The sequence below is a fragment of the Bombina bombina genome, chromosome 1, assembly GCF_027579735.1.
Source record: "Bombina bombina isolate aBomBom1 chromosome 1, aBomBom1.pri, whole genome shotgun sequence".
In the NCBI taxonomy this organism is placed as follows: Eukaryota; Metazoa; Chordata; class Amphibia; order Anura; family Bombinatoridae; genus Bombina; species Bombina bombina.
Window position 1 is genome coordinate 1,129,211,545 of NC_069499.1, and position 24,584 is coordinate 1,129,236,128.

General features: G+C 37.9%; 1 protein-coding gene across 1 annotated transcript; it reads right to left on the reverse strand.

The window, feature by feature from the left end:
- Positions 1-421: 421 nt before the first annotated feature.
- Positions 422-5,181, reverse strand: LOC128645469 (keratin, type I cytoskeletal 12-like). The gene is made up of 8 exons (XM_053698487.1): positions 4,735-5,181; positions 4,409-4,491; positions 4,121-4,277; positions 3,570-3,728; positions 3,357-3,482; positions 2,456-2,673; positions 1,245-1,276; positions 422-713 (listed from the first exon to the last, which is right to left on the reverse strand). Exons 1-8 carry the CDS (start codon positions 5,158-5,160, stop codon positions 616-618), a joined length of 1,299 nt encoding a protein of 432 aa, XP_053554462.1. The 5' UTR covers positions 5,161-5,181; the 3' UTR covers positions 422-615.
- Between the last annotated feature and the right edge of the window lie 19,403 nt (positions 5,182-24,584).

Consider the following 24,584-nt stretch of genomic DNA (forward strand, 5'->3'; position numbering starts at 1 on the left):
AGCAGATCTTAAAAACATAAAACTAGATGCGTTTTCCATTTAGAAATGTAACATAGATCATTATGTAAAGATTTGTACTAGAGATCCATAGGGGAAAAAAACAAACAAACCCGTTTTCTCTTTAAATCATTATTCACGTGCTATAGAAGACGCTCTGATCTTTCTTTGCAATGCTCCTTGTGCTGTTACAGGAATAAGCCTCCTTAGCCCTTAGGGAAAGAAATGTGCGATCTACTTAATTACTAATCATTGCATTGTAATGTAAAATAGCAACTAATAGGAGGTAATCAATCCTTGTCATAGCATTTAAATCCAGTCATTCTGGCTATCTGTAATATTGCTGCTTGTCCTATCAGCATTTACAGTTTTTTTTATTTGCTTTAGACATTTAGAAATACAAACCAGTTTAAACAACCAGGAATTTGCATCAAAAGTAACTTTATTTAGAAAGAACACCAGACAACATTCACCATAGATTAAGTGAGAGATCATTTCATTTATAGGGCAGTAGAATTAGAAAGAAATGCAGTATATTTTGCAAGCTATTTTGTTTCTCTTTCCTTTGAGTGATGGTCAAGTTGGCTTCTTGAAGACAGCTGGAAAGTAGTGCTGTCCTTACATCTTCTCATCTTGTTCTGAGACTTGTTGAGATACTACTTGTCCATCATGATATTCCTCCACTATGGTTCTAATCTTTCTGCTTTTAGTTGGTTCTGAAAATATAATAGGGGTTTTGTTGAATGTTTGCAATTCCATTTGTGCAGTTATATTTAACAAAGTATTAAATTATGCATAGTATAGTCATACTATTTCTGTCTTTTATGCTCAGTAGTAGATATAAAACAGTAACTTTTTTAGGTATACATCTGCAGCCTTATAAGTTTTCAAAAATACATTTTCTTTTCTGAGTTATGGTGGTGTCATTATATTAATAAGAAACACTGTCTATCCCACAAAGGGATACAAAATGCAAATATAACCAACATTTCCATAATGTTTTTTAAATTGTAGCTTTTAAATAATACAATTTTGTATAAGAAGCAAATTATTTAAATGAGCTGAATTTTAGTAATTTGACCCCTTAACCAGCCAAAAGTCAATAGCAATAGCTTTATTTTTATAACATATAGATTGTTTCAATAGATACAGAAAACAGTATGCGTAATGTCTGAACTGTTGTTAACCAAAGTTTGCGCTGTTATGTTACTTTTTTTATATCACTTTTAATAATGCGATTTACTTACCTTTTGGAATTGGCAATGGAATATGCTTGGGGCTGGAAGAAAGAAAGTATAAAGCATTGAAAAAATGTCAGTTATCAATAAAATGCCACACAATGTAACTGTCATATTAATGATCATTAGTGTTACCAGCACTCTCTGTCCCTATTTGGATTCAGAAGAGATTATGGGGCCTATCTATCAAGCTTCGGATAGAGCTTGAGGCCCCGTGTTTCTGGCGAGCCTGCAGATTCGCCAGAAACACCAGTTATGAAGCAGCGGTCCAAAGACCGCTGCTCCATAACCTGTCCGCCTGCTCTGAGCAGGCAGACAGACATTGCCGCAATTCAACCCGATCAAGTATGATTGGGTTGATTGACACCCCCTGCTGGCAGCTGATTGGCCGCGATTCTGCAGGGGGCGGCGTTGCACCAGCAGCTCTTGTGAGCTACTGGTGCAGTGCTGAATACGAAGAGCGTATTACTCTCCGTATTCAGTGAGGTCTGGCGGACCTGATCCGCACTGTCGGATCAGGTCCGCCAGACTTTGATAAATAGAGGCCTATATGATAACAAAATGCAAAACAATATTTTGTTAACAAAATGCCAGTGGCTTGCTGTGTCTACTCCTGTAACAAGTCCAGATTGGCTCATCGATATAAGGCTGTGGTGGGTTAAGTGTGACTATTGAAAATCAATTGTAGCAAACAAGTTGTTTATACATTAAAAAAATGATGACACTCACCTAGTATGTTGAAGAATAAACTAAGGTATGCTCAGAAGTAACAATGCACTACTGGGAACTAGCTGAACACACTGAGTAAGTCAATAACAAGAAGCATATATTTGTGCAGCCACAAGTCACCAGCTAGCTCCCAGTAGTGTATTGAGGCTTCTGAACCTACATAGGTATGCTCTTAGATGAAGGATACCAAGAGGATAAAGGAACTTTCATAACAAACTGCAAAGTAGTTTAAAATGACCTGTTCTATCTGAACATGAAAGTTTAATTTTGACTTTAGTGTTAATTTATTGCAAGCATGTGGAAAAATATTGTTATTGCTCCCTTTATTGTATCCCTATAGTTATTTTTATTTCATTTGAAGAATACATTTAAGAGAAAAAACATTTCTACACTTCACTACACATCTTAATTGTCTGGTAGAGATACAGATGAAAGTCTAAGCCATAATAACCTTGGTTATTTTTTTTTAAAAAGGTAGGAATTGTACTTACATAGACTCCCCCTCAAGTAGGCAACGATAGGTCTCAATTTCTCTCTCTAGCCTGATTTTGATATCCAAGAGTCGTGCATACTCCACACTCTGTCTCTCAGTTTCATTTCTGACCTCACACAGCTCCTGCTCCAAGGAAGAGATCTTTGCCTGAATTTGCGAGAGCTGTACACAGTAGTTTCCTTCTGTCTCAGCCAAAGAGCACTCCAGAGACTGTTTCTATTAATATAGAAAGATTATTTATTATATGATTGCATGAATATAGTTTTTTTTTTTAAATCAGTCTCTCTATATGTTTTTCTGTGTTAATATAAACATTTTTTATTTTTATATTACAGCATGAATATAGTTATATTTGCAAAATCAGTCTATCTATATATCATCTATCTATCTTTCTATCTATTTATTATCTGTCTGACTCTCTATCTATCTATCTATCTATCTATCTATCTATCTATCAGCTATCTATCATCTATATTTCTAGCTATAAGTCTTTCTATGTTAATATATAAACATTATTTATTATTAAATAACTGTATGATTGTAGTTATATTCATAATATCAGTCTATCTCTCTCTCTCTCTCTCTCTCTCTCTCTCTCTCTCTCTCTCTCTCTCTCTCTCTCTCTCTCTCTCTATCTCTATCTATCTATCTATCTATCTATCTATCTATCTATCTATCTATCTATCATCTATTTATCTATCTATCTATCTATCTATCTATCTATCTATCTATCATCTATCTATCTATCTATCTATCTATCTATCTATCTATCTATCTATCCATTATGTATATATCTATCTTGCTGCATGTCTGTCTGTGTTCTCACTGTGACTTTTTGAAAAAAGGACAATTAAACTGCATAACATTTATGGAAAAAATATTTTAGTTTTTTTTCTTACCAACGCTAGCGATGCTTGCAGTTCTATTTCCAGTGTTTGGAGTGTGCGTTTTAAATCAGTGACTTCAGTTTTACTGGACTGAACTTGCTCTGCACCACATGAGATTTCCCGTTTGAGTGCTTCACTCTGAAATAATACAGTAAAATATAAAGTTACTTGGATTCAATTCATCTTAGAAGAATAAATTATGCTGCTATTGTGGGAATGTTTTACCGCTTCAATGAATCGGGCCTCAGCTTCTCTGCGATTCTTTTCCGCCATTTCTTCGTATTCAGCCCGCATAGCATTTAGTATTTTATTAAGGTCGATTCCTGGGGCAGCCTGCATTTCAACACTTAGGTTTCCAGTAGCACCTTGGTAACTCTTCATCTCCTACACAATTAAATATTTATATAAATAAATGAATACATACAAAATACATACATGCATACAAATGTACATGCATAGATAAATAAAGCTTAATTATATTCCCGGGTGAATAGCTTACCACTACCTTTTTTTTTTTTTTTCTACAATAATCTTTATTAAAACACCTTTGGATTTTTAGTAGATAAATGTTATGGTCAGTTTGTTTTCAGCAAGAATAAAATATACCACTAGGTTAGATGATGATGAAATGCTGTTGCTAAGTTGATAACCAAAAGAGAACACAGTTCTGACATATGCAAATATTCGAAGAAAAAGAATATTACTCAATAAAACAAAAAAGATTATCATCAAATATACGTCTAAGCAAAAGGACTGTCTGGATGATACTCTAGTACCTCTTCATGGTTCTTCTTCAGGCAGGACAACTCATCCTTCAGACTTTCAAGTTGTGTTTCCAAGTTACACTTGGACATATTTAGCTCATCTAAAACTCTGCGTAGACCATTAATATCAGCTTCAACTACTTGTCGGAGGCATAACTCATTCTCAAACCTGTAAGAAAGCACATATTTGTGTATATATATATATATATATATATATAATATATATATATATATATTGTGATGCATATTTTCTACCAACAAACATGAAAACTATAATTTATTTGTAAATAGCACACTCACTTTAACTTAAAATCATCTGCAGCCAAGCGGGCATTGTCAATCTGGAGGACGACCCTGGCATTGTCTACAGAAGCTGTTAGAATCTACACAACAGACAAAAATACAGATCAACATGATATATACTGCAAAGCAAATGCTTATATACAACATATTAGTTTTCCAATTACTTTGTTATTTTAGGATTCAAAGATTACAAAATTGTTTAAAGCAAGTAATATTTAGAATGGTTTAGTTTGATTAGATGTTTTTGCTCAGTGCTAAAAAAACAAACAAACATGGTAAATCACCACATCAATCCTTTTTTTAAAAAAAATATGATTTCATACCTGCTTTTTAAGGTCCTCAATAATGTGGTAATATTTACTGTAGTCCCGATCAGGACACGAGTCTTTCTGGTGCTTCTCGTACCAGTTTCTTATTTTACATTCAAGATCAGAATTGTCCTGTTCTAAAGCTCGGACTTTGTTCAAATATGAAGCCAGACGATCATTAAGATTCTGCATAGTTTCTTTCCCACCACCGTGAAGGAGGCCTTCTCCTCCAGCTGCAAAACAAGCACTGACTCCACAACCATATCCTCCAAAATCAACACTATCAAAGCCACCAGAATAACCTCCACTCAAATCACCACCTCCATAGCCTCCTGCACCACAAGCCCCTCCAGAACTCATCAGAAATGAAGATTTAGATGCCCTATAGCCACTGCCACCAACAGAAACCTTTGAAGATCCACTGCTATTTTGTTTAGACATGTTGTCAATGATAAGGCCTAGCAGAGCAGTTGAAACAGAAAGGATATTGTAAAGAAATGTATTTGCCTATTTATACAAGAAGAAGTGGGTGTTTCAGATTTTTAAAACTCTCAAACTCAGCTCTTTGGCTCTTTAAAACATGGTGAAACGCTAATTAAGATATAAACTTTGTGTGTCCATTTGGCCTAATTAGTTAATTGCCTCAGGGTGTTCATTACGATAGAACGATATTAGGGTGGAGCAGAGATAAGTATTTTTTTATTTCCTTTAATCTTAAGACAGGTAATTTCCCCTCCCTTCCTTTCTCATTTTTGCAATTCATTTTTTTAGCTTAATCATCTGAAGGTTACAAAGGAACTTTATTTCCTTTGTTTATTTTTTAAATATATTTTGAAGAGGAAAAGTTGTTTAGCTTTCAAGATATATGATATATTTTAATATACTTTTAGCTTAAAAGAGGATCATGTCCACATTACATGTTTTTCAATTTTATTACATGGATCAGTAAGTATTTTATTATTATAACAGATTTAAATACATTTGTGATAGACTTAGATAGATAGATCATGATGTATATAGTTGTCCTCAGGAATCATGTAATGGAATTTTGATGTTTATAAACACACAGCATTGCATTATATATATTATGTGTGGTTCTGATGCTTAAAAAGATAAATAATTTTTATTTTGAATACTATTGGATTCTACTAAATTTACAATTTATGTTTGCAATAGTAATAAGATTCTTTGATCACCATTAGTAGAAGTTTGTATCAATTATGATTTAGCATAACACAGAAACTGAAGCTGCTGGTGTTGATTTTAAATGTTCATTTGTATATAATTAGGCTCCAACAAATATAGAAGATTCACCATAGCACAACCTTTTATTTCTATATTTATTCCTCATTATCAACACTGACCTAAACCTTAAAAATACTGTACATGTCATTAAAAAAACTCATTAAAAATACTGTACATGTTATTAAAAAAATAAAAAAAATAAAAACTGTACATGTCATTAAAAAAAACATTAAATATACTGGACATGTCATTAAAATGCCAGCTGGATGTTAACCCTGACATTCTGTCAAACATGCACAATTTATAGGAAGTAGAGCCTATACCTTCTTCACACGAGATTCAAGTTGAACATTTCACCATCTGTTAAAGGTACACTGTACCCAAAAATTTTCTTTTGTGATTCAGATTGAGCATGAAATTTTAAGCAACTTTCTAATTTACTCCTATTATCAAATTTTCTTCATTCTCTTAGTATCTTTATTTGAAATGCAAGAATGTAAGTTTAGATGCCAGCCCATTTTTGGTGAACAACCTGGGTTGTCCTTGCTGATTGGTGGATAAATCCATCCACCAATAAAATAGTGCTGTCCAGAGTACTGAAGCCAAAAAAAGGCTTTGGTGCCTTCTTTTTCAAATAATGATAGCATGAGAACGAAGAAAAATTGATAATAGGAGTAAATTAGAAAGTTGCTTAAAATTGCATGCTCTTTCTGAATTACAAAAGAAAAAATTTGGGTACAGTGTCCCTTTAATTCCTATTTGTATTTCTGAGAATTATCCATTTTCATGTATAAATTGTCATGTCAGTGAATAGCATATGTACCAAAGGCATTAAAATATCTATGCATTTTTTTGCCTTCCTGATTCAGGACTAGATTATGAGTGGAGCACTAATTATCACTCCCGCTTGCGCATTATCTCTGCTAGAAGTTAGCTTTTTACGCGTGTCGGGTAGCCTGTGTATTAAAAATTGAAAGTAAAATGTTTTCACATGAGTGCTAATCTGACGTGCGTAAAAAGTCGAACTTAGAATATCTCTTCCATCTTAACATATTCCCCCATAATGTTCATTGGACTGTGAAAAGTGGGGAAAAAAACAACTAATACCCTTACTCACATGTAAACCGGATTGAATTTAACCAAGTGTGCTAACCTGAAATGAATATTTTACATTTCAATGTTCTTCACATAGAAGAATATGTTCTTTTTATTCTAAAACACATATTTCTCTATATAGCTTGTTGATTTTTTGTTAAAATATATATCTATACCTATATATATATATATGTATGTATATATATATATATATATATATATATATATATATATAAACAGTTCTTTTTCAAAGAGCAGGCACTCACCAGTATTTTAACAAATTTTGCTTAGTACAACAAATCAGGCATCCGCCCGTCCTCAGACATGTGATATATATAAATAGAGAGAGAAAGAGAGAGAGACAGCAGGCAGGCCAGCACTCACGGTTAACATTTCATCCACCCAGGGTGCTTCCATAGTATTGATAGTAGTAAAGAATGGGGATGCACTCACCAGGATTTCCAAAATTACCTTTTAATGTAACGTTTCGGGGTGTTATCCCCTTCGTCAGACAATACAAAATAACAATCGTTTGGAAATCCTGGCGAGCGCATCCCCATTCTTTACAAATATATATATATATATATATATATATATATATATATATATATATATATATATATATATATATATAAATACATATATATAATTTTATATATATTTATATTTCTATCTATCTATCTATCTATCTATCTATCTATCATCTATCTATCTATCTATCTATCTATCTATCTATCTATCTATCTATCTATCATCTATCTATCTATCTATCTATCTATCTATCTATCTATCTATCTATATATATAAATATATATATATATATATATATATATATATATATATATATATATATAATGATATATGGGTAGAGATATATACATATATATATATATATATATATATATATATATATATGAGTATCTATATTTCCTTATGTGGAGAACATTGGAATGTGAAATATTTACAGTAAATATATATATATTTACTGGTTTAGCACCCTGGATAACACTTGCTGACTGAAGGCTACATTTAGCCACCAATCAAGAAGTACTACCCAGGTGCTGAATAAAAAATGGGCCGGCTCAAAGGTGTTCATTCCTGCTTTTTAAATAAAGATACCAAGAGAAAGAAGAAAAATCGTTAATAGGCGTAAATTAGAAAATTGCTTAAAATTACATGCTCTATCTGAATCATGAAATAAAAAAATAAATTGGTTTCATATCCATTTAAGATTGTGACTCCTTGTTTTGGCATTTGTTTTTTTGTGGAAATGCTTTCAGCTTCCACTTTATTAAGTTCCTTTATATATTTGAAAGTTTCTATCATGACACTTCTTTCCCTTCTCTCCTCTAAACTATACATATTTAGGTCATAGAGTCTCTCTTTGTACGTTTCATATTTTAGACCATGTAGCATTTTATATCTATTTTAAAATACTACATTTTAGTAGCACTCTTTTTAACAGTTTCTAGTTTATTTATATATTTTTGAATATATGGGGCTCCATCTACTAAAAGGCGGGTGGACAGCTTCTCAACTTGTGAAGCTGTCCACCCGTCTTCGCTACATACACGCAGCGAATCTGTTGATCTGCTGGCCCATATGTATCATTACACACTCATCACAGTGTGTAATGCCTGTTCCTTCATTTGCGGACCATATGCGCGACTGAAGGGGCTGTCAATCACTGATAACGAGCAAATGCTCTGTGATTTTCCCTTGTCACCTCAGAGGTGGCGTAGGGTGTAAGACGCAGCGGTCTATGACTGCTGCTTCTTACATAGAAGGAAGCAGGCTCCCATAAGTGTACCTGCCCTGCAAGGGCTCCAGAGCAGCTCTCGCTGCTTCGTACACGGAGCTCATGGTCTGCAGCACTATACAAAGTATTCCAGATGAGGCCTAACTAATGAGTTGTAAAATGGCATAAGAACCCTGTTATTTCTGCTACTAACACCTCTCCCAATGCAACCGAGTATTAGACTGGCCTTACTGGCTGCACTGCTGTATTGTATACCAAATTTTAAATAATCTGAGATAATAATTCCCAAGTCCCATACCTCTTTAGTTACAGTCAGTAATGTACCATTGAAACTATATTTGGCCTTTTGGTTTTTGGATCCTATATGCATAATTTTGCTCTGGGTAATTACATTTCAGATCCCATTTATTTGTCCACTGCTTAAGTTTTTTAATATCACTGTTCATTTGATCAACCCCTCCTGGAACATCAACTCTGTTACATATTTTTATATCATCAGCAAACAAGCAAACCTTACCCTGAAGCCCACTTCCAATATCACGGATTAACATGTTAAACAAAACAGCCCCAAGAATTGACCATTGGGGAACACCACTAGTAACTGACCCCTCATTTGAATGTACTCCATTAATGCATTTACTTTCAACTTGTAATACGCTCACTACTTCCGACATGCACAGAGCCAAAATAAGCCCCTTTTTGCTTGCGCGTAACAGTTATATGAATAAAGTGATGTATAAACATTCAGGACCAGAGTGGAGCATTAACAGCTACATGTATATTTACTGTATATATCTAAATATGTGTACATATGTATTTATGTATTTACAGACATATATTCACATGTAAACACATAAATACATATGTATACATATATAGACACATATATGAGTGCATTGGAGCCCTTTGCAGTTAAATAGATGAAAACATGAAAAAGCATATTTATGCAATATTTTGCACGCACCAGGTTAGCACGTGAGTGAAAATGTTTTACTTTCAACTTGTAATACCAGTGCTTCCTGATGTGCACATAAAGTTTACTTCTAGTTAGTGCTTGAGCGGGAACGTTAAATACCGCTCCATCTGTCCCTCAGTTATTTTTTAAGCAAAGTTACTTGTTTAACACAAAATATTAATTAGTATTTTATTAAATTATAAAAAAAACATAAGAGCAGGGCATGCCTATAATATTAGAATAATAGCACTTTATTTACTAGAATGCTGCAATGATACAACCAATCAGTCTGTATGGGCAAAGCCACAAAACACCAGTTGGAGCTTGCTCTCTAGAATGCTTAGACCAGCGGCAGTTCTATAGGGTGCTATGCACCTCCAAATGTATGTGTAGTACCTGTGTTGAGCTGCAAAGGGCCCCATATGTTATGTACGATGTGTCTTCACCACCTTTATTAACCTCCCCAATTACCCCCCTCCCCCAAATATTAAGTTCTAGAACTGCCACTGGCTCAGATTGCCCATTGCCTAGGCATGCGTAGGACGTTGCACAGTTAGTAGCACTAAAGGGTTAGTCCCCTTGGTAACACGTAAACTCAGTATTCTCTGCAGTAGCCTGGGCAACACAGCTTCTATTATTCTGTATTGTGACAGGCTTATAGTAAAAACATGTGCTGGGGTCATATCGTGAACATGCAATGCTATTTGTGCCATAATATTCTGCAGTGCTAAATACATGATCATTGGGATGTATATACAATGCTATCTGTGCCATAATATTCTGCATTGCTGAATACATGATCATTGGGATGTATATACAATGCTATCTGTGCCATAATATTCTGCATTGCTGAATACATGATCATTGGGATGTATATACAATGCTATCTGTGCCATAATATTCTGCATTGCTGAATACATGATCATTGGGATGTATATACAATGCTATCTGTGCCATAATATTCTTCATTGCTGAATACATGATCATTGGGGTTTAACATGCAATGCTATCTGTGCCATAATATTCTGCATTGCTGAATACATGATCATTGGGGTTTAACATGCAATGCTATCTGTGCCATAATATTCCGCATTGCTGAATACATGATCATTGGAGTGTAACATGCAATGCTATTTGTGCCATAATACTCTGCATTGCTGAATACATGATCATTGGGGTGTATATGCAATGCTATTTGTGCCATAATATTCTGCATTGCTGAATACATGATCATTGGAGTGTAACATGCAATGCTATTTGTGCCATAATATTCTGCATTGCTGAATACATGATCATTGGGGTGTAACATGCAATGCTCTCTGTGCCATAATATTCTGCATTGCTGAATACATGATCATTGGGGTATTCAGTACAATACTATTTGAATTGACATTATAATTTAATACAGGAGGAGATCCTTGTTTCATGAAGCTATTGTTTTATTAATTAATTTTTCAAAAGCATTGTTTTAATATAAAAACAATGAACCCCTGCTCACAAAAAGGGATTTGACCTGGATGTGGTTCATTATAGTTTATCACTTAGAAGTTTCTTTAAAACAAACGGTTTAAAAACGAATGCTAGAGTTTTATTAAAAGTTTAGTACCATAATAGGTTCATTTAAAGGGTCATTGTAAAGCAAAAATGGCTGCCATAGAGAATGTAAATTTAGCACTACTAACCCTGGACACTTGACCAGGGATAGGCACGGACCAAGGCTGTGGCAGACATTTTCCAAAGTACAGACATTAGTAAAGGACACCAAAATACATTTCAAAATAGAAGCATCAAAAAGCACTCTCTTTATAGAGAGGGTAGTGGATACATGGTGGAATATCCATCCAGCAGAAGTGATAGAGACAGTGAAGTAGTTTAAATATGGATGAGATAGGCATAAGGTTATGCTAGATATAAGATAAGGCCAGGAACTAATGAAAGTATTCAGAAAATTGGGCCGACTAGATAGGCCGAATGGTTCCTATCTGCCGACATATTCTATGTTTCTGTAAGTCAGAAGAGCGACACTTTGCTTTCAAATGGGCTGCACGTTGGACGCCCCTGGTCTATTCCCACAAGTACAAATTAGTCATCTAATCAAACAAGTTTAAAATAACATTTATATTAAGACTGCTTGTGGTATTACTTTTTATTTATTTTTTTGGTTATATTGAGAGTCTGCAATTCTTGACCAAACCCACCCATATTGATGTTAATTGCATGATCATCATGGTTGGTTGCTTACTTGGTTACGTAAGGTTTGTCAGAGTAGGCAGAGGTCTTCTACACACAGACACCAGCACCACGCTGTTGCACAGATCAAGGAATTAGGATGGGTCACGACTCACGGTTAGTTGACTGCAGGCAGCTTGCTTCTTTCCTCACTTTGCCGCTACTAAGCGTGGCGCCGCTTGGGTCAAGGAGGAGTGAGGACCAGCATTCATCTGTCCTACTCCTCCCTTCCCTCCACAAAACGGGTGGCAGACACTGCAAGGGCCAGTCACGGATACCAGTGTCCATGTACGGACAACATTCCAATCCCTGCACTTGACACAGGTTTCTTAATTCTAGTCTTCAGTGAGCCTAACAGACATATTGAGCCCTGGAATTAAGAAACACTGCACTATACAGTGAGAAACCTAGAAATCTTTAAGAGAATCTATAATGTCTATAAGGATTGGTGCATTAAAACCTTGCTCTGATTGGTTGTAATGTCACAATTTTACAAATACACAGTTTGGACAACGTTAGGTACTCCTATAAGCTCTGCAAATTGTGCATTATATGTGGCCTTCTAATGAAAAATAAAACTTATACTCATGAGTTACAGATTTAGTCATGCACTACAGTGCTGCCCCAGATAAGAATATGAGCTGGTTACTGGATCATATGTATGTATGGATGCTCCTTTTGAATGGTTTATCAGCGGTATCCTCTTTTGGTACAGTACTGAAACAGTTAATGACTACTTAACTCCTGAAGGGTTAAAACCGATAGAAAAAATGCTTGAAATGCTCTAACAATTTGTTTTCCCACTAGAATGTACCAATAAAATATGTTTAATGGCAAACTTTTAACTTAGTGACACGACTAGAAGAACTATCAGTTCAGGTCAGCTCAGCATCTATCTCAGCTCACCGCCAATGTTTTCAAATAAATTACAATTTTGGACTCTGTCCTTTATGTGTAGGATTTGAGTTTTTTTTTTTAATGTTTTACTGAAATACAAATATCTACATACACACATTTCCAACCTATGTAACCTCATAAATACTGTATTTACTGTATGCATGTATGCAAGAACCTGAAATGTGTATGTATCTATCACTGGGATAGACATCCTGGTGTTTCTATCCATTCAAATTCCATGTTTCTTGACTCTAATGGGGATTTACACTTATGGGAAATATTGCTGCTCTCATTTAGAACCTGATATTCAAAACCTCGCCGCTCAGGCAAGATGAACTAATAAGTCTCGTCAGTACAGCAAGGCCCTTAAAATATTTTAGAAACACAAATTTTATCTTAAGAAATGTTTATGTTGCTATGTAGTGTTCTTTATGTGAAACAGAGACTTCTTCTTTACAATTATTATTATTATCGGTTATTTGTAGAGCGCCAACAGATTTCGCAGCGCAGGTCTAAAAAAAATCCCAATGATTTTGTGTGATTTCTCTCCATGCCGGAAAGGTTTTTTAATATCAGGTCCCAAGAAACATATATCACCATAACTTTCAGGTTAATTTCATGTTTAGAACACAAAAACATTATCTTTTTATTACCCATTAAAGCAACTCCCTTATACGTCAAACATTAATGAAGTGATGAAATGCAATGAATGCTAAATGCTTTTTCTAGTATATTAAAGACCAAATAGCCGCCTTCAATAAACCTAGGTTGCAATATAGCACCTCCTAGGTTGTTTTGTTAGTTTGGCACAAGTATACTGAACTTGGCATTTGGCACACATTAGGTGTACAAGCCTTGAAACTGTGTGTTAATTACTATGCTGGCATACACTGTTCCTCTTACACTTAATAATTTTTTAGCAGGAAGAGACACTGTGTTTTTGACATCCTCACACCCTGTTTTTACATGAATGTGGCAGGGTGCCCAAGATTGTCAGACAATGTGAACAGACTGGGCGTGTGCCGAACTGTCTGGGATATTATTTTATAATGCTCAATTGGAGTACCATTATGTTCGCTAAATTGTTTGTTTTAATATTTAACCTCCAATTATAAATTATTGGATTAGATAGCCTAGCAGAAAATGCTAATTAATAAGTAAAATGTACCCATTGGGAATTAAACGATTAATTTATTTTCTTTGGAGAGGTAAAACAAACTTATGTCACCCTAATTAGGAAATTCATTATTATGACTACTTATTTCTTAGACTCTGTAAATTAATAATGTTGATTTTGTGAATGGAAAGATTTTTAATTGTTTCAATACAGCACTTATTTTAGATTTTTTACCCATATTCTTTCATCTACCTAGAATGAAAAAAATCCCCAAGGGGACATTAAAAAAAATCAAAAGAAAAAAAAAAAAAAAACAAGCTGCCTTATTTAATGAAACCATCTGATCAATTCCATTTAACCCATGTGTTCCTCTGTAGTTGTTGAAATGAAGAAATGGAGCAGGAGAATGCTATCTGTTTAACTGTGTCCCAAACACGTCTCCTGTTGTCTTAGGGCTAGATTACAAGTGGTGCGCTTACCTTTTGGCAAAGCGATATAGTTTTCTTTTGTCTTTTTGCACGGGATGGAAATAATGCTTGTGTTACGGTTGCCTCCAGGCTGGCTGGAAGTTGGACCGTAGAAAAGGATGCTCCTAGCGCTCCCCAAAGGATCAGCAGCACCGTAGACACTATAACTGCTGCGTAGCCACCATAAGTAACGCAGACTCTATGAACCACCGCTGCTGGGCTGGTATCTCGCCGTCTGCTCTGCGCCCTGGACCTACGACCAGGCTCCAGTAGGTGAACCTCTTCCTTCTGTAGCAATCCCCGTAGCTAAAGGAGTATGAAAAGCATAGCAATCCCTGTAGTGATTATAGCTGAAGCTGTCCCCTACAAACATGAGTCAAAGCTGCAAGTTAGAGGGACAGAAATAGGTCTGATGTGCTGGAGCACACAGCCTGCTTTTTATTGAGGTTACATGCAAACAGGACACTCTCAGGGGGAGGCATAAAATCCCCCATCACACATTTGATATTAGATAGAGATACACTCCCTTTGACAGGCCACAACATTACTTCAGCAGATAACATTTTACACACAATAAAACAATGCAGTCCACCTTATCACTACTAGAAGTCTGATTAGACAATGGGAATGTTTTATCACTAAACTTAATTAGAGCTGATCCCAGCAAACTTGTATTTAGAATGCTTCTTGAAGCTGAACAAAGTTATCTCTGTAGTTCTGACCGAAGGGTCTGTCACATAGCACTTAATGGCACACAATGAAACTGAACCAAGTGGGAGAAAGCCAGGGACAAGTCATTTCACAGGTCTGGGGACATAGTCTTAAAGGGGCATTGTTCACCAAAGTCACAATATGTCCCCAGACGGTTCTTAAAGGGCCAACAAAAGTCAATATGTCCTCAGGGGCACAATCTTCCAGGGGCCATAGTCATGTGGAAGGAGGCTGGCAAATAGGCTTCTCCAAAATCCAGGGAAGCAGGGCAATTTTCCATTTAAAGGGCCAGTTACAAACAGCAGTTTGTAACATATCTCCCCTTTTGGAGGGAGACTAACCAGGCACCTGACCTTCTGCCGGTCAGTGCCTAAGTTAGTCTCGCAACCCACCCACAAATAATCGTTAGCAGCAAAGTAGCCCCCCCACATTACGTAGTACTGGCCTGTAAGTTCCAGGTTGTAGGATGAAAGTGTAGCATCCTCGGCCTTCCTGGCGCAGCTGGGCAAATAGCTGATGGTACTTGGGGGGCAGAGGCCAGCGGCACTCTGCCCTGGTGCCAGCGCTTCTGCTGGGGTGAGGGGTTTGCAGGCTAGTCCTGTAACAAGGACAAGGTCTGTAGGGCAGAGGCCAGCAGCGCTCTGTCCTGATGCCAGCTCTTCTGCTGGGGGAATTGGGGCATAGTCCTGCCCGGTGGCAAAGGGAACGTGGGGGTCAGTGGGGGTTAACATCTCCACTGTTAACCCTGGGCCCAAGTTAGGAGTTAGCTGGGGAGGGGGAGATTGGCTTACCTCATCCTCCTGATACTCCGGCGGCCGTTGGGAAGGGAGGTCGATGCTCTCCGCTTCCTGTGGAACATGCTGCGGCTGGGGAGAGAGACCGGTTGTCTCCTCTCCCTGGAAGGCACACTCCGGCTGGGGAGGGAGGTCGATGCTCTCCCCTCCCTGTAGCTTGGTCTGTCGCTGGGGATCTGGGCCGCATGCCCAGCATCCCTGTAGGGCCGGTAGAGAGACTGCGGTCCCATCTCCACCTGCCTGCTGGGGGTCCTCCCAGGACCAGTCTATGAGGCCTGCTGCCTCTGGTATCTCTGGTTGGGGTTGGGGAAGGAGACCGGTTGTCTCTTCCCTCTGCACGGTATACTGCCGCTGGGGAGGGAGGTTGCTGCTCTCCTCTCCCTGTGGAACATGCTGCGGCTGGGGAGAGAGACCAGGTGTCCATACCCTCAAACTCCACAGTTGGCGCTCAAAGGCTCGTGCCGCTTCGTTCTCAGTAGCCAATTCCCGGATGAGGCGACTGACTACCTCCTGTGCAGGGTCTGGACCATATCGGACTAGCCGCCTCTTTACCTCTGGAACAAAATCAGCGCCCTCATAGCGACGGATCAGGTTGAGGTGCTCTTCACAGGGTTCTGACCAGTGTCTTGTCAGCTCCATGCTGCTGTAGGTAGGGACGCTGCGCAGTGGCTAGCGTTGCCCTCAATTACTCTCCTACGATACCAGTGCTGTTGTGGTGCTGCTCCTTGCGCTAGGACGCGATCCCACCGCTGCCGCCAAATGTTACGGTTGCCTCCAGGCTGGCTGGAAGTTGGACCGTAGAAAAGGATGCTCCTAGCGCTCACCAAAGGAGCAGCAGCACCGTAGACACTCTAACTGCTGCGTAGCCACCATAAGTAACGCAGACTCTATGAACCACCGCTGCTGGGCTGGTATCTCGCCGTCTGCTCTGCGCCCTGGACCTACGACCAGGCTCCAGTAGGTGAACCTCTTCCTTCTGTAGCAATCCCCGTAGCTAAAGGAGTATGAAAAGCATAGCAATCCCTGTAGTGATTATAGCTGAAGCTGTCCCCTACAAACATGAGTCAAAGCTGCAAGTTAGAGGGACAGAAATAGGTCTGATGTGCTGGAGCACACAGCCTGCTTTTTATTGAGGTTACATGCAAACAGGACACTCTCAGGGGGAGGCATAAAATCCCCCATCACACATTTGATATTAGATAGAGAGACACTCCCTTTGACAGGCCACAACATTACTTCAGCAGATAACATTTTACACACAATAAAACAATGCAGTCCACCTTATCACTACTAGAAGTCTGATTAGACAATGGGAATGTTTTATCACTAAACTTAATTAGAGCTGATCCCAGCAAACTTGTATTTAGAATGCTTCTTGCAGCTGAACAAAGTTATCTCTGTAGTTCTGACCGAAGGGTCTGTCACATAGCACTTAATGGCACACAATGAAACTGAACCAAGTGGGAGAAAGCCAGGGACAAGTCATTTCACAGGTCTGGGGACATAGTCTTAAAGGGGCATTGTTCACCAAAGTCACAATATGTCCCCAGACGGTTCTTAAAGTCAATATGTCCTCAGGGGCACAATCTTCCAGGGGCCATAGTCATGTGGAAGGAGGCTGGCAAATAGGCTTCTCCAAAATCCAGGGAAGCAGGGCAATTTTCCATTTAAAGGGCCAGTTACAAACAGCAGTTTGTAACAGCTTGTATTACAATTTGGAAGTAAATTGGAATGCAAGAACGCAATTGCGATTTACACTTATCAGGTTAGCACGACTGACAACCTTGTGTAAAGGATAGTGAGTTAAAAAAATGTTGCACCAAACATATATACACTAAAATAAACTGTTACACTCATATAAACACTAGCTGATAAAAATTAGTCATGAAAATATTATTTAAACATATTTATAAGGGTTCAAAGGTATGTCCATGTATTTGAATGCAGAGGGCTATAATATAAATATGTATGTGTCTAAATAATATAATTCCATGATAATATTTAAAAATGTGTTTTACTGTTTATTTACTGTACATATTTCACATTTCAATGTTCTTCACTTACAGGAATATGTTATTTGTATTGTAAATACATATTTCTATATATATCTGTATATACCTATACCTGTATATCTATTCTTAAAAATGATTATAGTTGCTGAAAAAAATTCTAAATAATCCATCTAAACTATAATCGCATTTGTAATGTGTCCGTCGCCTCAAAGGAATGTTGGATGCGCGTGCAGGCACCTCAGCACGAGACCGCTTCAGGAGCTCCAACTCTCAGCTGTTACATAACAGCTGAGAGCTGGAGCTCATGAAGCTTCAGGCATCTACGGCATATGGATCCAGAGTGCAATTGGTGCTCTGCCTCCATATAAGGCTAGATGCCTGACCGTTACAGAAGGTTACACTGTGTGTGTCCCCATCTGTAACGATCTTCTGCTGGTGCTGGCGGAAGGTGTGGGCGGGTTATGGGTGGGCGGCTCAGCAGGGAAGGGGAGGGAGTGGGATCGCCCTAATACAAATAAAAAAAAGTATAGGGGGAGAGAGAGCAAAAGAGAGGGGAGAGAGAGAGCAAAAGAGAGGGGGAGAGGGAGAGCAAAAGAGAAGGGAGGGAGAAAAAAGAGAGGGGGAGAGGGAGAGCAAAAGAGAGGGGGGAAAGGGAGCAAAAGAGGAGGGAGAAAGAGAGCAAAAGAGAGGGGAGAGAGCGAGCAAAAGAGAGGGGAGAGAGAGAGCAAAAGAGATGGGGAGAGAGTAAAAGAGGGGAGTGAGAGAGCAAAAGAGAAGGGAGAGAGAGAGCAAATGAGAGGGGGGAAAAAATAAAAAAAAGTACAGGGGGAGAGAGAGCAAAAGAGAGAGCAAAAGAGAGGGGAGAGAGAGAGCAAAAGAGAGGGGGGAGAGCAAAAGAGAAGGGAGGGAGAAAAAAGAGAGGGGGAGAGGGAGAGCAATAGAGAGGGGGGAAGGGAGCAAAAGAGGAGGGAGAAAGAGAGCAAAAGAGAGGGGAGAGAGCGAGCAAAAGAGAGGGGATAGAGAGAGCAAAAGAGATGGGGAGAGAGAGTAAAAGAGGGGAGTGAGAGAGCAAAAGAGAAGGGAGAGAGAGAGCAAAGGAGAGGGGGAAGAGAGCGCAAAAGAAAGGGGGAGAGAGAAAATGAGAGGGGAGAGAGAGCAAAATAAATGGGAAAGGAAGAGCAAAAGAGAGGGGGAAGAGGGAGAGCAAAAAGAGAAATGGGAGAGGGAGAACAAAAGAGAGGGGGGAGAGGGAGAGCAAAAGAGAGGGGGAGAGAGTGCAAAAGAAAGGGGGGAGAGAGAGCAAACAAGAGGGGGAGAGAGAGAAAAAGAGAGGGGGAGAGAGAGTAAAAGAGAGGGGAGAGAGCAAAAGAGAGGGGTGAGAGAGCAAAAGAGAGGGGTGAGAGAGCAAAAGAGAGGGGGGAAAGAGCAAAAGAGAGGGGGGAAAGAGAGCAAAAGAGAGGGAAGAGAGAGAGCAAAAAGAGGGTGATAGAGAGCAAATGAGAGGGGAAAGAGAGCAAAAGAGAGGGGAGAGAGAGCAAAAGAGAGGGGGGAAAGAGAGCAAAAGAGAGGGAGTGCAAAAGAGAGGGGGAGAGAGAGAGCATAAGAGATGGGGGAGAGAGAGCAAAAGAGAGGGGGAGAGAGCAAAAAGATACGGGGGAGAGAGCAAAAGAGAGGGGAGAGAGCAAAAGAGGGGGGGAGAAAAAGAGAGGAGGGAGAGAGAGCAAATGCGGTGGTGAAAGAATCCACCTGGATGGATTCTTTCACCACCCTACCTTTTTCGGAATCCACCTGGATAGCAAATAAGAGAGCAAAATAGAGAGAGAGAGAATAAACTACCCAGGGCCCTTAAAAGGGTCTTTTGGGAGCCCTTAAAAGGGCCTTTTGTAGAGCATTGCCCTAAAGCTAACAGCTCTTTTGCTACAAAAGAAAACAAACACCCCCTAACAGTATACAAACCCCCACCCCCCAAACCCACAAAATTAAAAAAAAGTAAAACCTAATCTACCCTTTGCCCTGAAAAGGGCATTTGTATGGGCATTGCCCTTAAAAGGGCATTTAGCTATTTTCCTGCCCTTAAAAGGGAATTAATCTCTTTTATGAACTGCCCAAGCCCTAATCTAAAAATAAAGACCCACCCAAAACGAAAAAAATGCATTACACAAAATAACAAACAAATTATCAAAAAATATAAAAAAATATTCCTATTCTAATACCCATTTAAAAAAAAAAAAAAACACTCCAAAATAAAAAACCTAATCTAGAATAAACTACCAATAGCCCTTAAAAGGGCCTTTCGTAGGGCATTGCCCTAAGTTAAACAGCTCTTTAACATGAATTTGTTTTCACAAAGAACCACTAACATAATAAACCCCCAACCTCCCAAAACCCACAAAATAAAAAAATCTATCTAAAAAACCTAAGCTAAATCCTATCGGTTGATTTGAAAAGCCAATAGGATTTTAGCAGCTCTAATTCCTATGGGCTGATTCAAATTTTTCAGTCAATAGGAATGCAAGGGACGCCATCTTGAATCGCGTACCTTGCATTGAAGATTTAGTGTACGGCGGTGACCGTATGAAGAGGATGCACTGCGCCAGATGTCTTCAGGATGGACTCGCTCCACACCACTGGGATCAAGATAGAAGATGCCGCCTGGATGAAGATAGAAGAGGCCGTCTGGATGAAGACTTCTCGCCGCCTGGATGAGGACTTTGCCGCCTGGATGAAGATAGAAGAGGCCGCCTGGATAAAGACTTCTCGCCGCCTGGATGAAGATAGAAGAGGCTGCCTCTTTAATTGGTAGTTAGTTTAATTTTAGTTTAATAATTATATTAGTTTAATTGTTAGTTTAAACTTAGTTTTTTTAATTTGACAGGTAAGTTTTAATTTAATTTAAGATATGGAAATTGTAATTTTAATATAAAGTAAGGGGGATGTTAGGTTTAAGGGTTACTAGCTTAATTTAGTTTATTGCGATGTGGGGGGCTTTCGGTTTAGGGGTTATTAGTTTACTTTAGTATATTTTGTTGTGGGGGCTTGCAGTTTAGGGGTTAATAGTTTAGTATATTTCGTTGTGGGGGGCTTGCGGTTTAGGGGTTAATAGGTTTATTATAGTGGCAGCGGTGTAGGGCTTAATAGCTTTAGTACAGTGGGGGCGATGTGGGCGGACGGCAGACTAGGGGTTAATAATATTTAAATAGTTACAACTGTGTGTGGGTATGTCAAAAAAGCATGCTTTTATGCACTGATACAATAATGATTGGTCATAGTAGAAAGAAAATAAAAAATAACTTATTTTTAAATGTTTAAAAGACAGTAAGTATTGCAGGTATCCTGCTGCTCACACTCAAATTAAAAACACTTCTCCTGTGTATAATGTCGAGGTTAATATCATATACTGAAGATTAATGATATCTCAAAAATCTATTAGTTCAGCTGTGTATCACTTTTATTTGTTGCTTATACTGTGCTTTGATCTGTTGTACTGTTATTAAATCACTTGGCCTATATTAGGCTCACTGGTGATTGAGGTATATTCCTCTTAATGTTACTATTATAGTTGTACTGAGCTAATAGATAAAACTTGTACTGGGTAAAATAAAATACCTCTATTCGGCAGTCCGATTAATCTGTTTGCTATGGATTTACCCTGTAGAGCTAGCGTTAGTTGTAATGCTATTTGTGTTAGAACTGTGTCTCACAAAATCAATTTGGGGAAACGCTGGTGCTTATTTGGTTGTTGCGTGAAAAATTTCAGCTATAGGTTATTGCGGTAAAGTTACTTTATAGCTTACGTAACAGATGGTGTTATATATCACAGCTAAATAGTCATTCTATAACTGTTAGCAAGCTATTGATTTTACTTAATCTGTGCTATCTATCATATGCTATAGCTTAATGTTACATTCGGTAAATATTGGCTTCTTAATAGAAATAACGCTATGATTTTCACCTTGAATAATTATCAGATCTACAGAGCTGCAGTACCGGGTATCCGGCCAGATAATCTGGAAAGACTGCCTTTAGATTACTATAGAGTATTGATTGCGATAACCATTATCTCAGTTTGTTAAGGTTAAGTTCACTGCTTTTTTACACCAGGAGAGCAAATTAAAACTAAGGAACCCCTGACGCGGAGTTTCTGATACGCTTCCTCAGAGGGGGTACGCGGGGCGGCAAGAGACCGGACATTTATACGTCATTGCGCACACACCTCCCTGTTTTGGTTGGTCGTTAATACGAGTATCTATTGGTAGAATGTCATTCAAAGTCATGTTCCATTTTTTGGATTTTACCATTTAATTTTGTATCATAATGTTATTTGTTTCCATTTGATCTTAGCAGTTGATTTGTTCACATAGTGTGCAAATTATGTGTGCTGTTTGTGGGAATATCATCCACAGTTTTGTGTTAGGTAAACGAATGGTCTTTATTATTGATATGCTGAAAATATGTTTTATCCAATTATTTGGAAACATACTTATTTCCTGCTATCTTGTTCGTTATTACTTGTATCTGTATAATGATATTCCATACTTTACTTTATAATTTTAATTGCAGGATGATTCCATTACAGCTTCAGATGAAAGGCTGCTACATATAATACATATTTTCCATAATCATATGTAACACTAAAATGGTATACGATGGTTAGGTTACATAGCCATGTTTTGGTGTGTAGAAATAAACATGGTGAAAGTATGTGATTAAAAACTAAACATCAGTGACTTCAAAATGCAATAAAGTATCAGTGAATAAAATGAATAAGATAAAACACAGGAAACTGAGGATAAAGAATAAAAGAATTGTGATTATTGACACACTTATTCTGAATTAAAGTTAAATATTAAGTGATTACTATGTATACATTAAACGTGATATCCTGTTAAGGGAGAGTATCATTGAGTAGATTTAGTTGAATTATGTGGGACTGCTTTGGCAGCTATTGTGAGAATATAAGTAAAAAATATATTTCCAATAGTAATTCTTATAATTGTAATGCCTAATGCTTGTGCATTTCCTAATAAACTTTTGTAAAATTAGGAAGTGATTCCCTACTTCCCATAGTAAATAACAGTCTGAATTGTTGTAAAATTTATATTAAGTTCTAAATTTATTAGGCTACGTGCTGTGGCTAAGTGTCTATCTTGATATCTCAAGAGGACTTACATTTCAGTGCTATCTGAGATATTTATTTAATATCTTTGGGGGTGTTATTATTATTTTATTAGTAGTAGCTGTCAGATATAGAAATGTTTTTTTTTTTTTTTACAAATATACATTATAATTGTTATAATCATTCATCCCATGAGGTCTTACACTATTTAATAAGTGTACCCTTTTGCATTCCTCTTATACCCAGAGTTGCCTCTTGTAAGACTGTCGGTAGATTACGAGTCTTGCGTTATGAGCTGTGCGGTGCTAACGTGCAGTTTTTTCTCACTGCTCACTTACCTGCAGCGCTGGTATTACACGTTTTTACAAACCTGGCGTTAAAAGGCAAGAAGTAAGCGTAGAGCAAAATTGTGCTCCATACCGCACTCCAATACCAGCGCTGCTTAAGTCAGCGATGAGCTGGTCGTACGTGCTTGTGCACAATTTCCCCATAGACATCAATGGGAGAGCCGGCTGAGAAAAAGTCTAACACCTGCCAAAAATGTTATGTTTACACCTAACACCCTAACATGAACCCCAAGTCTAAACACCCGTAATCTTACACATATTAACCCCTAATCTGCAACCCCCGACATCGCCAACACCTACATTATACTTATTGACCCCTAATCTGCCGCTCCAGACATCGCTGCCACCTACATTATACTTATTAACCCCTAATCTGCAACCCCTGACATCGCCAACACCTACATTATACTTATTAACCCCTAATCTGCTGCCCCCAACATTGCCGACACCTTCATTATATTTATTAACTCCTAATATCCCTCCCCCAATGTCGCCGCAACCTACCAACATTAACCCCTAATCTGCCACCCCCAACGTCGCCGCCACTATTCTAAATTTATTAACCCCTAAACCTAAGTCTAACCCTAACCCTAACACCCCCTAACTTAAATAAAATTTAAATAAATCTAAATAAAATTACTATCATTAACTAAATTATTCCTATTTAAAACTAAATACTTACCTGTAAAATAAACCCTAAGCTAGCTACAATACAACTAATAGTTACATTGTAGCTAGCTTAGGGTTTACTTTTATTTTACAGGCAAGCTTGTATTTATTTTAACTAGGTAGAATAGTTACTAAATAGTTATTAACTATTCTATCAGTCAATCGGAATTAAGGTAGAAAAAATCCTATTGGCTGATGCAATCAGCCAATAGGATTTAGCTGGCATTCTATTGGCTGTTCTAATCAGCCAATAGGATTGAAGTTCAATCCTATTGGCTGATTGCATCAGTCAATAGGATTTTTTCTACCTTAATTCCGATTGCCTGATAGAATTCTATCAGCCAATGGGAATCTGAGGGACACCATCTTGGATGACGTCACTTAAAGGTACCTTCATTCCGAAGAAGCCATCATTTGAAGAGTATGCTCCGTGCCGGATGTCTTGACGATGG

Excerpts from the sequence above, each read along its gene's own strand:
- LOC128645469 (XM_053698487.1), bottom strand. The coding sequence starts at position 5,160 with ATGTCTAAACAAAATAGCAGTGGATCTTCAAAGGTTTCTGTTGGTGGC. Across the intron at positions 3,483-3,569 it reads AGGCCCGATTCATTGAAGCG|AGTGAAGCACTCAAACGGGA; the intron begins GTAAAACATTCC and ends GTATTATTTCAG. Across the intron at positions 2,674-3,356 it reads TGCAAGCATCGCTAGCGTTG|AAACAGTCTCTGGAGTGCTC; the intron begins GTAAGAAAAAAA and ends CTATATTAATAG.